The 15,913-nt window shown below is 34.6% G+C and overlaps 1 protein-coding gene across 3 annotated transcripts in view; it reads left to right on the top strand.

Moving 5' to 3' along the window:
- The window catches only part of ASCC3 (activating signal cointegrator 1 complex subunit 3), a 331,462-nt gene that overhangs the window by 161,491 nt on the left and 154,058 nt on the right, over positions 1 to 15,913 (top strand). For all 3 annotated transcript variants that reach the window (XM_033418760.2, XM_033418762.2, XM_004264782.4), the window contains exon 14: positions 10,204 to 10,338. In XM_033418760.2, coding sequence (XP_033274651.1) covers positions 10,204 to 10,338 — 135 coding nt within the window. The remainder of the gene's footprint in view (positions 1 to 10,203; positions 10,339 to 15,913) is intronic.

Raw genomic sequence — 15,913 nt, forward strand, 5'->3', positions numbered from 1 at the left:
CTGTTGCTCAAATCAGGTACAAAGTAATGTATTTGCATATATGGTAAGACAGACCTGTAGCTGAAAATGCTGTACCACCCCTACAAACTAGGGTTTAGCCAGAAAGTATAGTTTTCCACAGCCCCTTAATGCTTAAGAAAACATTTTTAATTATGTTAAGTTTATAGCAAAGGGAAAATTTATTCAAAATACTTACTATTTTAAAATTATGTTTTAAAAGCTCTACTTTCTTTCTCTATTTTTTGTGGTCTTAATATTTTAGAGACCATACTGAAATATAACTATCTTATGCTTCAAATGTATTGTACAATGTCCTGATATATGCAAATTGGTTGTAAGATAATACTTTTTACAGTGGACTTATCTCTGATGTTATATTTTTTTGCTGTAATGGTACATACGGACACTAAGTCGTCCAACTTTGTTTTTTTTAAAATTATTATACATTTTAATAAAGAGTATCTTTTAGGGTTTAGAAGATGTAAAGCATTGTGGATTTCTTTTAACCAACTTTAGCAGTTAAAGCTCTATATAACTGAAATATAGAAGCTGATAAATATTAAAATGATTCCTTTAGAGAAATTGATGAAGAATATATTTCACATTCAGGGTAATGCCCTAAAATGTAATTCAGTAATGATAACCTGAATCTGTTTATCACTTTAAAAGTTTAGATTTCTTGAGAAGAACTGCATATTCTCAGCATGAGAGCCCAGAGGTGGCTCTGAACTGCTGAGTGTAGATCTAATTACACAGCTTGGAGCTGTGGAACCACTTCTCTCTCTACCTCCAGATTACTTTCGTTGGTTTATTTGCATAATTTAATGCATGAAGACTAGTCAGTGAATTATACAGTTTTCTGAGACAGCTAAGACAAGATAAATTAACTCTATTTGATGTAGTTTGTATATGTGATAAGCCTTTTACCAGGTCTTTTTAAACTAAAAATTATGCTTTAGTAATGCAGTTTGTTGGCAGGAATATCTGATAATAAATGCTAGTTGTTATAGTCGTGATTAATAAGTTTAAATTTTATTAAGAGAAGTTTAAAATTTATTATTTTAGCCCTATTTTTAGTAATAGTTTTATTGATGTAATCCAAATGTAGTAGTGTTAAATTTTCTACCATTATAAAACATAAAAATGCTTTCTTTATTCATGTCCATCAGTAAGACATTATTTTGGTTAATGGATCTGAATAATTTGATTCATTGTAAATGTAAGTAGCTTTGATTTAGGAACTGTCTTTGACTTCAAAGTCAAGAATTTTTTTTTAAGATGCTCTTAGACTAGCTCATTTTATAAATTGTTTCTTTTTAAAAATCCAAAGTTTTAACTTTGCAATGGCATTAAAATGTACAGTTGACCCTTGAACAACGTGAGTGTTGGGGGCACACCAACCCTCCATACAGTCAAAAATACACCTATACCTTATCATCAGCCCTCAGTATGTGCAGTGCCTTCATACACGTGGTTCCTCCAGATCAGCGATTCTGCATGGGATTCAACCAACAGTGGGTCGTGTAGTTCTGTAGGATTTACTATTGAAAAAAATCTGCAAATAAGTAGACCTGCCCATTTCAAACTCATGTTGTTCAGTGGTCAGCTGTATACACATAGCTTTACAACAGTATCAAAAGACTAATAGTAACTATTTTAGTTATTAATTATCAGTGGAACGTTTGCTAATAAATTTAAATAAAACTATCTAGGAAAATTAATTATCTAGTTGAATAATTGGAAGTTAGCTTTATACCCCAGATTCTAATAAAAGGTATCAGTGAAAGTATTAACTCAGCCTACATCCTATTATTATTTATAAACTTTTAAATTCATATCTCTGCTCAAAAATGTGCTAAAAATAAATATTTTTTGTGAAAGTTGACCATTTTTAACATTGGAATTTCAGCAGTCATTTATGAGTGCCCACTGATTTGGTGATAGCAGGGAGAGTGGTATGGGGGATGACAAGGAGACCTCAAAATTAGTAAGGTGTAAACGTGCCCTCAGGCAACACCCAAAGAGGAAATATAACTTGGTGGAAAGAAAATAGGCTTTGGACTATCAAATCTGAGAATAATTCCCAGTTCTGCTCTTGAATGAGTAGAAAGTTATTAAAACTCTGAGCTTCAGTTTTCTCATCTGTAAAATTCTAATAGAATTACCTACCTAATTGTGTTGTTAATAGTCAATTAAATAACTATGCCTGGCACCTAGTACTGGGCCTAGCACATAGTAAGCACTTAGTAAATCATATCTTTTATTATTAGTCCTAGTAATTGTGAACAACAGCGGAGAGACCTATGTACATCTCAGGATTACACAAGGCACAAGTATGAACAAAGTGCTGTGGGAGTGATAGCTTTCCCTGGAGAGATTGGAGAAGAGTCATTAGAACTGGGCCTTAAAGGTTTGTAGAATTTCCCCAGATGAAGTTGGCAGGAGAACTAAGTAAAGTAAAACATGGGTAAAGGCCTAGAAATATACAAATGCATGGAGGCTTTGAACAGCAGGAAGGATTTAGAGAGATGACAGCCTAAGGCCAATAATGAAGAAACCTGGAATGTCATCACCTTTAAATCAAGGAATTTGCTAATTTTGAGAGAGGACCCCAGTTAATTTCTAGATTATGCTTTTATTTCTTCTTCTTCTTTTTTTTTTTTAACCTGCATCTTCTTCCTGTAGTTGTTCATGTAATGAATGGCAGCTTCTGTGTTCACCATTTCCCAGACTCCAATCGTGCATCATAGTAACTAGATATAAGCTCCATAAGCACAGGGCACGTGCCGGCCTTGCCCACCGTTACATCCCCAATACCTGTCATGTAATTGTTGGATGATCACAGACTCACAGAGGAGCTAAATCAAGCACAAAAATAGTTCAAAATAAAATATAGTCAGTGATAAATGCTTAAGAGAGGGGCCCGTGAATTCTTTGGATGCTCAAAAGAATAAAGTATCACTTGTACCTGGAATCGTCAGGGAAATTTTTATGATTTTAATTTAACCATAATAGTGGCATCATCTCCCCCCATGTGGGTATAAGGGTTTCTTCTTTTCTTTCTTTCTTTTTTCTTTTTTTTAAGTGACTTTTATAAATTGGTACCAATGTTTCAGGTAGTTTATTGGCTACAAAGCTATATTTTAAAATGTTTAAATCAGAGTTCTTTTTATAAGATCTGTCTCAAACAATCACACTATTTCTCAGGGAGACCTCCCTAAGTGCTTTCTCGCTCATCTTCACCCTTCATAAAAAACAAGGCCACCTTTTTTCTTTTAATAACCCCAGCCTTTTAAAATTGTCCTGTCCATTGTTCTATCAATTTACATTCCAAAATCGTCTTTAGGTTTTTCCTATGTTTTATCCACCTTTTTCTTTTACACTTCCTTGAGTCATAATTTTTTTATCAACATGTAATGTATATTCCTTTACAAAAATTCATGTTTTATCATGATGATGGCATTCTCTTTAACTGCTCAGATTAAAATCTTTGTCTAACATAAAAATAATTTTTCAAGTATTGCTTTTAGTGGTATCATTTTTTTCTGAGTCTTGAGTGAATTTTCTCTAAGTATATATTTTATAATGAGGTTGTATTTTGCCTTTCCAGCTATTACTGCTCTTCTGTCTACATGTCCATTTCTGCCTAGAGCCAGTATTCACCAAATCCATATGGATTTGCTATCTTCTCTGTGCCTTTGACCTCTGTATACTTTTCCAGGAAGTACTATTTATTTTCTTCTGCTAGACCATGTCTCTTTTTTCTTCTTAAAGCATTTCCAGGTGAACTAAAACAAGATAAATGTGTCTCTTCGATCAAAAGTACCACTACCACCCTTCTAAGTTCATTGTTAAATATGTGTTCTTTAAGTTTTTACTTTGACACCGTAAATCCCTTAACAATAAAATAATCACATCAAATATGGTAGTACAATAGTATATTATAAACATACTATTACAGCCTCATCACTGATCATTTCTCCTGTTCAATATAATTTATATATTCATAAAACTATTAAGGCTTGTTTCAATGGGTAAGATGAGCAATATAAGATATACAGAGAACACATTATCTTTTTATACTCCCCATCCCATTTTCATTTGTGAGGTAATTACTTTGGTGGGTTTCCATCCATATCTCCCTATTTTTAAACACACACACACACACACACACACACCCTTTATAATATACTCAGAATAATACTATGGAAATTGTTCTTCAACTTGATATTTTTTTTATGTGGCAGTACATTATGGATATCTTTGTAGATGTCTTTGCAGATAGATATGTGTGTTTGTGCATGTACAAGAGCAAAATCCAACTCTGCTTGTGCCCACCATTGGATTTCCAGAGCCACACAGTGCTACTGAAGTTTAGCACCTTTTCATATGTTTATGACTATTTTCACTTTCTTGCCTATGAATTTCCCAGAAGTCATAGAGAAAAATCCTGGCAGATTTAAAGAAAAATTAACTATTTCCCTACTGAATAAGATATCATAAATAAAGTCAAAAGATAAAGCATAGAACAAAATATTTGCAATATAGAAAAAGACAAAACATACTATCTTCTGTATTTTAAGAACACCTACAAATTAATAAGAAAAAAATGCCCAATAATAAAACAGACAATATTCAGAATAGGGACATAGTTCAATAATCATATATACTTTGACCCAACAATTTCACTTGTATGAAAATATCCACAAAATTGTGAAATGACTTGTATACAGAGTTATTTATTACAGCATTGCTTTAAGCAAGAAAGGATTAGGAACAACATAAATGTCCATTAAACAAGGACTGGTTAAGTAAATTATGGTATTTCTAAGTAAAGGAATACTATGCAAATGAAAAAATAAATGAGGAAACTGGGTACTGGTGTGAAAAGATCTTCAGATGACCTAAGTGTCTTTACCTGGTCAGTATTGGCAGGCCTAAAATGAGAACTGATTCACAGCAATCAGAATGAAGCCTCTTAAAATTGCATTTACTTAATATCACAGATAGGGTAATATAATCACAGCAATAAAAACTGTTTTGTTGCCTACATGCCCTTGTGGTATATAAATCTGAAATATACCGGCAGCGGCACTCCTCATTCAGACTATAGAACATGGAAAATGATTTGGCTATTTTCTTCAGTCTCCCAAAGATAGTACTTAAAGAACCATTTTAAATGCACAGAGGACAGGTTTGGGGGGTTTTGTTTTTGTTATTTTTTTTTACATACAGTGGATGCCATTTCACTGGGCTCTCAAATTTTAACATTCATCTTATTAATGGCTTATTAAACCAGATTGCTGGGTCCCAGCCTCAGAGTTTTTGGCTCAGATGTGGGGTGACGCTATTAATTTGTAGTTGGAACAGGTTTCCAGAGGATGCTCTTAGTCTGGGGACACACTTTAGAATCACTATTTGTTTAGGTCATTGGGACTTAATTCTCTTGAGGATCCTGGGTTAAGAAAGTTGGGAAGAATTGAGAACAAAACAAATAAATGGCTGTGCTGGTTAGAGTGAAAACGTAAACACCATGACATAAACTTCCTCATCCTCAAGCCTCATTCTTTAACTAACAGTAGACAATACCATAAATTATAAAACATTATTTCTCAGCAGCATTTCCTGTGGGAAATCTATCTGCCATGTATTTTTTCCAGGTATTTCGATTCTTATTCTTCCTTCTTAGTGGAAATTTCTAGAGAAGAGAATTTGATTCAAGATTTCACAATCTTTGGCCTCCTCCCTCCAGTTCTAAAATAATCTCAGGCTTAAATATTTCTACTAATTGTTTTAGTCCTAGTTCATCTGGCACAACACCCTTACAAAGGTTGTTAAAGGTTAAGTGTTCTTTTAAATTGTTTTTTGTGGTGTTAGATATGCACACACACTTGCATTAAGTGAGGAATAAATGCTTATATAGGTGTCAATTTATAATATTCATTCACTGATCTAACCACTTAGTCTTTTAGGTCAAGTTAATTTTCTTAATGCTTATTAACCTCATCATGGTGTTAATACTTACCAGCTCTGAGGAAGACTCCAAGTTCCTGTACAAAGAGTTTTAGCATCTCCTTTGAACTTGTTAGAAATGCAAATTCTTGTCTTGCCTCAGACCTACTTAATTAGAAAGGGGGTAGAGGGGAGGAGCAACAGTTTGTGTTTTTAACAAGCCTGCCAGGTGATTTTGATGCATTCTAAAATTTGAGAGTTGTTTTACTAAATGCAGTGTTTCACTTACAGGATATCCTTTAATCCTTACCATAATCCTATGACTCTAGTAACTATCTATGTACTAGAGGAAATAAAGATCAAAGAGGTTAAATAATTTGTTCTAAATCACACTGCTGTTCAACAGTATTTCAAAGTAGAATTTTTGGTCTTTTTAAAATAATATGTCCTTCTCTCCTTTGAATACACTGAAACAATATCAGTTACTTTGGCATTTTGGTCTTTTGAATGATCATTATCTGAGCTTTTATTTTTCATTAATTTTAATCAGCATCTCATTTGAAGAACACTTTCTTTGATAAGTCAAATAACAGGACCAGAACTCAGATTCACATACTTTCTTTCCCAGTCCAGGACTGATTCCATCATACATTTTTTAACTAAATGGCTTTTTAAACCAAAAATAAGTATATAAAATATTTTTAATTGCATTAACCTAACAAACCTCGAGTAAAAATTTAAACAGTTTTACAAAACAGTCAAAATTTACCAGCATTATTGAGTTGAATCTACTGTTCTAATCTTATTTTAGACACACGCCCATTTAACTGCTGTTTGGTTACCAACAGCGTTTCTAAGATTAATTTGGAATTATTTCTGCCATATGAAACAGTGCTGTCCTCTCTGTTAGTTATAATTTTTATATGAGTCTATTTAAATTAATTAACCAAATTAACAAACCATAAAATCAAGTATGTTTATAGAGACCCCAAACCTTGTAATGGCCTCTGTTGGAGCCTCTAGACAGAAAATTCTTAATAAGAAAAAGAGTTTATTTTACTGAATAAGACATGATGGATTCTTTAATAAAAAGAAATTGCTACTTTAGTTGTAACTAATATTTCTCTTGGCTGCAGTAGAAAATAATTTGCAAAGTGATAAGTTGACAAGTCAGACTTAAATAATTAATGAAGATTTAGGGTCATATTTTATTTTCCCTTATGTTCTCCATATCTGTTATTTTAATGGGATTTACATAATGTGGCATTTAAATTATGGAGAATAGAAATCTGGTTGTATTATAAAACCCTAGCCCATCTGGAGAATGATCTTGGGGCTATAGTGGTTATATAAAATATCTTAATAATCCCTGATGTTTCATATGTATAGGTAAATAAAGATGGGTTATTAAGGAATCTTTGTAGTGGTGGTATTATATACGTTTTATTTATGTTTCCTTTTGAACTTCTTTTAACTTAGAAGAAGAAAACTAAGTTGGTGGTAACCATTAACTAATTTCACACAGTAGTACAGTGGAGATTTCAATAGTCGTTAATAATTCAATTTTTAGACCCCACTGCTAGATATTTTTACTCAGTTGGTTTTAGGGGAGGGCTCAGAAATCTATTTCAACAGGCCCCAGCAGTAATTCTGATGAAGTGGTCCCTGGGCCTCAGTGTAAGAAACTTCGAACGAAAACATATTTCTTCAAGCTAACACACTAAAATTACCAAGGATAAATACTCTAGACTAGTGTACGTAGCCTCCTCCATGCAGACTGCATCCTGCTTCTCCAGCCAGCTAGGGCTGATCCCTAGTGACTCTCTCTTGCCGTAACAGTAGAGTTCCAATTTGGTGCCTTGGAACATATTCCTCGTGGTATCCCCGGTGCTTTGGCCACTGTTTGGCATGCAGGAGGTATGTGTAAATGTCATGGCATGGATGAGTGAAGGAGACCAGCTGTCTCCATGTTTGGCATTCCTGTGTTATCCGCACTCCATCCGTCTTTTGGATCAGCTCCCTAAATTATGTCTAGTTTTATCTCCCTCCTTAAATTGTATAGAAGAAGGGACCATGTCTTATCCATTTCATATCTCTCCTTCTAACAGTATTTTACACACACACATGTCCAGTAAATATATTTTAAGTAAAAATTATTTTGTGCTTATTTAATCCATCATACAAGATTCCCATCTCCGTGAGGGCAGGGACCTTGTCTCTCTGTTTTTCACAGCAGTTTTCTCAGGGCTTGGTAGTGACTGCATGCTCAGAAACGTTTGAATGAATGGATAAATTAATAAAATAATAAATAACTTCATTTTAATTGAGATTTTTCTTAAAATTTAATGTTGGGGGTAAATGAGGTTTTGTGTGTGATCAAATTTATTTCTATATAAAAGAAAATAATCTGCCTTCCCCTTTAAAAAGAAACTCGTAGTTGAAATGTCCCTACCTTGTAGAAAGACAGGGTGGTAGAATTTGACAGATTCTGAATTGAGGAAGCTTCAGCAAGACATTATGGTTAATAGAATCTTCCATCTAACTTAGTATTAAATAGCTGATGTCAGGAATTATGAAAATATCACAGTGAACTTAAATGGCAGTCTCTTGACATCCTGTGAGGTAAAGATGATTCGCCAGAAAGCTAGAGAGCCTGTGAAAAGCAGATTTGGTTTTTGGCAGGGGTGGGGGGTTGAAAATAAGGAAAACAAAAAAATTTCTAAGTATCCACGAAACTCTCTGAAATAAATTTTAGTAGCGTACTCTTTAGAAATATTCTTTTGGTCATATTTCTTTTCAAATCACATTGGTATCAGAAAATAAGTTAGAGCTCTGATAAAGTGTGAAGTCTCAAGCTTTATGTCCTTGAAGGCTGTGATTAACTTACGTTAAATTTCTCCAGATGACTTGCAGGGCTTATTTTACTTTCTCTAAGCACTTTGGGAGATTTTCATTGAGGAACTTCTGCTCTTCTCCAGATTATTTTCTCTCCCTTACTTTGAATACGCTCTAAAAGAATATTAGTTAAGTATTCCAGTTTCTTGAATGATGGTTATCTGAGGTTTTACTCTACTATGAATTTTATCAGATCCTATATGTGGGACATTCCCTTTGACAAGTTTACTATGGGCTAATTATAAGATTACTATGAGTTAATTATACAGCATGTGCTCTAGATCTTTGTCATTCTGTCTCCTTTCTGGTCAAAGCCCAGGCTTCCTTCCCTTTTTCACTTTTGTTGGTCCTCAAAATGATCTTGTCTTACTCCGGTCAACTCTCATGAACCTATTAATTCCCTGACTAAAAACAATGTTGCGTGTCCTTCTAAGTGTGTAGCCTGCAAATAACACCAAAGTTGCAGCTTCTGGGAAAACAATTGACAGAAGAACACGGAGAGACACTGGGAAGACAGGCAAGAATTAGGAATTAGTCATGGCTCTTTGGGAAGGCTGGGGCTGAGCTATGGAGGGAGGGGACAGGGAGGTGGAAGCCAAAGAAGAAACATCACAGAGGAGAGAAGGCAGGCCCTGACAGGCAGCAAATGCAGACTGCTAGTCACGTCCTGATTTTATTCTCTTCATTTGCCTTCACATTCTTCCTGACTACTGTCCCTGGAAGGAATTTTTTTCCACTTCTTCTTGACAAAGCATCCAGATACTCACCTTCCCCCTAATTCAGATTTCCACAGTCGCTTTGTGAATAATTCCACAGGAAGGTCTGCCACAACAGAAAATTCCAAGTACCTCTCTAGAAGCTTTTTCATCTCCAGCAGTCCCCTAAACTCTATTCTAAATGGTTGTTCTTAGACATGACTTTGTCCAAGGAAGAGTGGTCTTTATTGTTTCCAGTTTCTTTAAACATCTTTATGATACTGGCAATTTCATTGACTGTGGAGAAATAAGGCTCTAGTATATTTTTATACTCTGTCCTCATAAGATATGACTGTGCTAATGAATCATGTCTTCAGAAGAGAAATGCACAAATTAAGTTCCACATTTTATATAATCCATTAATTTCATTCTGACTTCTGCCAATTATAGGCTAATAATAAAGCTATGTTATTGAATTTTACTTAACTTGCCTTTATCCTATATATACTTTGTTCTAAAATAAGCAAATGTTGAAGTATTCATAAACTGGGGGTTTATTTTGAAAAATTAATAGTTATTTATATAGGGTGATTTCCAGACTAGTATTAAGCCATCTTTTAATGAATTTGAGTATTAAATAAACTGCTTTCCTTTATTTTAGGTGATGGTGTTTGTACATGCTCGAAATGCCACTGTAAGAACAGCTATGTCTCTAATAGAAAGAGCCAAGAATAATGGCCAGATTTCCTACTTTTTACCTACTCAAGGACCTGAATATGGACATGCAGAAAAGCAGGTAGGGAACAAATGGCAGCACAATACAAGAACTAAAGCACATAATGTACCAGATATACCAGATATTTTATATATGAAAGATCCATGGTTTCCAGTTTCCAATAAGTTAATTTTACAGATTTATCATGTTATAATTTTGACTTTTTTCTTGACTTTCAAAGGATCCGAATACATGTTGTGTCCAATTATCACTTTTTTCTATATGATTATAATTGTAGTGTTTAGTCCCATAGTTAAAGCATAAAATAGTTACATTTTATAAAATACATTAACATCTAATGGATTATTGTTCTTTTAAAGATATAATAGATAATTTTTTTTTTATTTCTAAGGTTAACATGGACAGATGTAATTTACATAAACAGAAGCTCTTTTTGAGAGTGAAAGTTTGAGACCAAAAAGGTTCAGAACAGCTGCCTTGCCACTCACTATACGCTCAAAGGACCTAAAAAGTCTGGGTCCTCATTAGAAACGCAGAACCTCAGGCCTCACCTGAGATTTACCATATCATAATCTGCATTTCTACTTGACCCCAGATGATTTATGCACATTACAGTTTGAGAGGCACATCTCTAGGTAATTTGAGTATCGATAGTACATCTCTAGGTAATTTGAGTATCGATAGTATTCTAATATTTATAAAAGGTTTTATTTAATTGTGTCAAGTAATGATTTAGATCAAGAGTGGGCAAACTACAGCCCAAGGGCCAAAGGTGGCAACCTGTTTTTGTAATTAGTTTTATTAGAAAACAGTCAGAGCCCTTCCTTTGTCTTCTGTGGCTGCTTCTTTACACACAAGGGAAGAATTGAGTACTTGCTGCCGGGATTATATGGCTCACAAAGCCTAAAGTACTCTGTCCCTTTGCAGAAAATTTTGCCCTGATTTAAAGCTATAAAAATAAATTTTTAAATAAAAAAACTATAGACATAAAATGATAGTATCTTCAAAATATTTTATATGCATAACTTAAGATTTAACTGAGATTTGCTGAACAGCTGCCTGGCATTGTGCTCTGTGCCTTCACATTTACCATCTTAGTACAATGTATTCAGTTATTCAGATTGTGCTGTAAATTTCACCATTTTATATTGATATTTTAAATTCTGACTATGATAATCTGATGCAGGTTGTTTTGAATGTCAGATTCTCTTTCAGTGTAGCTACAAGGTTTATTCATTTTTTCCTTTTTTTTGCTTTATAAAGTTTTCTATTACATACCACCTATTATGCAGCTTTGTATTCTTCCAGTTATTTATTAATTATGAATTTATGAGAGTCTTTGAAAAGTCAGGTCAGCATTCATAATGGTGAATTATGAAAGGTCTTGTTTCATTTCTTTGGAAATACAAAGCAGCTCTATTGTGTTTAAAAGCCAAGCCTTGAGAGCCACCTTGTGGATTTCTGGTTATTTTATACCTCTCAGTTCTGAGAGTTATTGCTATTCTAAATCATGAAGGTTTATTGTTTCATTGTTATAATAATAATATTCAATATTTATCAGCATTTACTTGGGCCAGGCATTGTTTTCATTGCTTTCTATAACTCATTCAATGTTCACAACAACCTGTGATGTAGGTTTGTACTATTATTATCTCTTGATATGGCATTTGTGTATAAGTAATTCAAATATAGCATGAAATACTCTAAAGCATATAGAAATAATTTATGTAGAGGCATTTTCAAATGATATTTATTTAAAACCATGTAACCAAACGTATAATGACTGATCACTATGCTGAAAAAAACGTGGAGACTTGAAAGTCCCTAGGCATTTTATTATACCTTTCTTTTTTTGATATTTTCATTATACTTGATTTTTATCCTGACCCACCTGTTATTATTGGGTTTTTTTAACAAGAATGGATTCCACAGACATTATTAATAAGTACATGTTTTCAAGGAACGCTGTCCTATTCACCATTATACTCTTTAGTATAGCATTTGGCTGATAGTAGGTACCCCAAAATTACTTTTTTTTTTTTTGCCTTTGTTTCTTGGAGGCAGACATTATTAAGATATGTTCTTACTTTAGTTTTCTCATTTGATCTCTACCACTATTCTGCCCTTTAAAGATTCTTATCCCCATTTTACAGATAAGGAAACTGAGAAAAGAGAATAATTTTCCCAGAGACTCCCATGTAATAAGTGGAGCTATGATTTGAACCAGACTGACTCCAAAGTCTACCCTTTTCACTACAGTGCATCCTGTTTGTTCAAAAGCAAACAACAGAGCTTCCCTGATGGCGCAGTGGTTGAGAGTCCGCCTGCCGATGCAGTGGGACACGGGTTCATGCCCCAGTCCGGGAAGATCCCACTTGCCGCGGAGCGGCTGGGCCCGTGAGCCATGGCCGCTGAGCCTGCGTTTCCGGAGCCTGTGCTCCGCAACGGGAGAGGCCACGGCAGTGAGAGGCCCGTGTACCGCAAAAAAAAAGCAAACAACATATCCAACCTGTGACTTTCTAAAGCCTTTAGAGCTTTGAATCTTTTTTTTTTTTCCCTTAATAAAATGGAAGAACATTTCTTCAGCTCAGCTATATCCCTCATTTCTCCAAAAGAGAGATTCAAAACAGTTGGCCCCTCCACAGTGAAAATTATTTATAACAAAAGATAAGGTAATCTTTCTGGATGTTTTCTCGAAGCTCCAGAATTTTAGATTATTCTTCTAAATCTAAAGTTGAATGTTTGTTCCTATTACTTGAAGTGCCTTTTAAACTTGAATGGTATTAACTTACTAGCAATTCTAAGGATGCTATTACGATGATGGCAGGAGATATTTCTTCTGATGTTTTTGAAAAATAGGAAATTAAGTACTCAGAACATTAAAATAAAATTAGAAGGTAAGTTTGCTATGGTAGTACATAGAAATTTAGCCTCCTGACTCCTGTTAATGGAAATACAACTAAATCCCTACCGTGCCACGGTGATCCTTTATCCCTAAGTGTTTAAAGTAACCGTCTCAATTCCTGACTCAGCAAGTATGGTTTTTAAAAGCATTTCTTCGCAGTTTTATTCAACACACTGTAACTTTATTTGTATAAATAATAAGTAAAACTCCATTAAGGATTCTTTTTCCCTGTGTGTGTGGGGCGGGGGTAGGGGAGGGCAGTGTGCATACATAATGAGGCTGTGTCTGTGCCTTAGCCACAGCTGAAGATGAGTCATTTCTTTCCAGTAAGTAACGGTTATACTTCATGACCCCTCATACCATTCCTATCTTTGATATCAAATTTACTCCCAGCTGGAAAAGCAACTATATTTCCAAATTGTCCACTGAAACAGGAAAATAGGGAAAAGAAGGTGAAATACCCCAAGGGTAGATTACGCTACAGAGATGGAGCTTGCAGTTCTCCCTGGGGAAGGGAGTGTCTGAGGAATTACAAACGAGGCCCAAAGTAAGAGGACACATTAGCAAAAAGCTCTGGCTGTGACTTCCACTCTAGAAGCCCTGTGGCCTTAAACACCTAAACATTTCTTAAAGGTACTTTTTCTTCTATCAAATGGAGTAATAATGGGGTAAATAATACCTATTCTAGTAGTTTACTATGAGAAACAAATGAAATGATATATGAAATTATTTTGGAAACTAGCTGAAGAATGATAAAACATTACATATCATATTCTGGAAATCTCCTTCTAGAAGTTTACTTTGCATATTACTTTTTGCCTTCTCCCACAAAGAAACTCTCTTAAGAAACCACTGTTTTCTGTAAGATAGAACATACCTTAGGGAACAGTAGCAGCTTGCATTTATACATAGAAATATATCATTAGGGATACAGACATTTTCATTATTAAGCCACTATTTGTCTGTTTAAGATTTATTTATTATTTATTTATTTTATTTTTGGCTGCGTTGGGTCTTAGTTGCGCCATGCAAGATCTTTATTGAGGCATGCGGGATCTTTCGTTGTGGCATGCGGGCTTCTCTCTAGTTGTGGCAGGCAGGCTCCAGGGCAGGTGGGCTCTGTAGTTGTGGCACCCGTGTTCCAGAGCGCATGGACTCTGTAGTTTGCGGCACACGGGCTCTAGTTGAGACACACGAGCTCAGTAGTTATGGCGTGTGGGCTTAGTTGCCCTGTGGCATGTGGGATCTTAGTTCCCCAACCAGGGATCGAACCTGCGTTCCCTGCATTGGAAGGCGGATTCTTTACCACCAGACCACCAGGGAAGTCCCCATTATTTTTAATTATAATTTTAACTTTAAGTTGAATGAATTATTCCAGTTAGAATCTTCAGATTCTGTTTCATTCTCCATCTCAGTCAAATAAATTATTTCCTTTAGGGACAAAACTTTTAACAGGCTTTAAATATTCTAGTACTAGGATGGATATTCCCACCCACCCTGTACGGTATTTCTCTGATTAATAAGCACTGATGTTGTTCGATTTCTTACACATATTAGTGATATTAAAAGTTTTCCGTATAGGTAGATACCGTCTATCATGCAGCAAGCCTCATGAATGTAGTGATTAGGAATATCTGTTAAATCAGAACACTAGGAAAAATCGAGTAATAATATGTACCCTCAAGCTACCTTAAAGTATCATTTTATGACTTTTTATTATTATCTAGATCTACCAACCATCGCCTGCTTTCATAGGTTAGCTTTAGCCTTTGCCTAAATTATAGGAATTTGGCTTTGATGTAAGTAATCTGATACTTAATATTGATCGCTTTAATTATTTCTGGTTTAGCAGCTTTCCAGTGTCAGTATAACCAAATAAAATTAGAATTTCCTCTTCCTGGAATAGATGATATCTGTTAGCTAAAGAGAGTAGCAAGTACCTAAGAGCCCCCTTTCTCTTGTTTTTTTACTTTAGATAAGTGTAAACTTGTCTGAGTTTATTCTTTCCTCAGGCATGTCAACCTCCTTTCCTTTAGGAGGCTAATATATTAATTCTACTGTCTGTTTGTAACCACATAGAAAGAATGTTATAAGTATATTAATTTTTTAAGTAAAATGAAAGAAAATTAATAAAACGTAGATTTGAGTGTTTAATTGGATTTTTTTCATTTTCAAAGGGAAATAGGCTCTTTAGAATAAAGATTTTGAACCCAGGCAAACCTTGAAGGCCTATGTGTATTGTAGCAAATGGTAGGATTTCCTCATTTTTTTATGGATGGCTGAATAATAATCCACTGTGTGTGTTTGTGTGTGTGTGTGTGTGTGTATGTGTTTGTATCACACATTTGTTATTCATTCATTCATTGCTGGATACTTAGGTCGTTTCCATGTCTTGGCTATTGTAAATAATGCTGCTATGAACATCGGGGTTTAGATATCTTTCCAACTGTTTTTGTTTCCTTTGGATATCTTCCCAGAAGTGGAATTGCTGGATCATATGGTAGTTCTATTTTTAATTTTTTGATGAACCTCCATACTGTTTTTCATTGTGACTGTGCCAATTTACATTCCCACCAACAGTGAGTTCACAAGAGTTCCCTTTCTCCACATCTTCACTGGCATTTGTTATCTCTTCTCTTTTTGATGATAGCCATTCTGACCTTCTGACGAGTGTGAGATGATATGTCATTGTGCTTTTAATTTGCATTTCCCCAAAGACTGACTAGTGTT

The sequence above is a fragment of the Orcinus orca genome, chromosome 12, assembly GCF_937001465.1.
Source record: "Orcinus orca chromosome 12, mOrcOrc1.1, whole genome shotgun sequence".
Lineage (NCBI taxonomy): Eukaryota > Metazoa > Chordata > Mammalia > Artiodactyla > Delphinidae > Orcinus > Orcinus orca.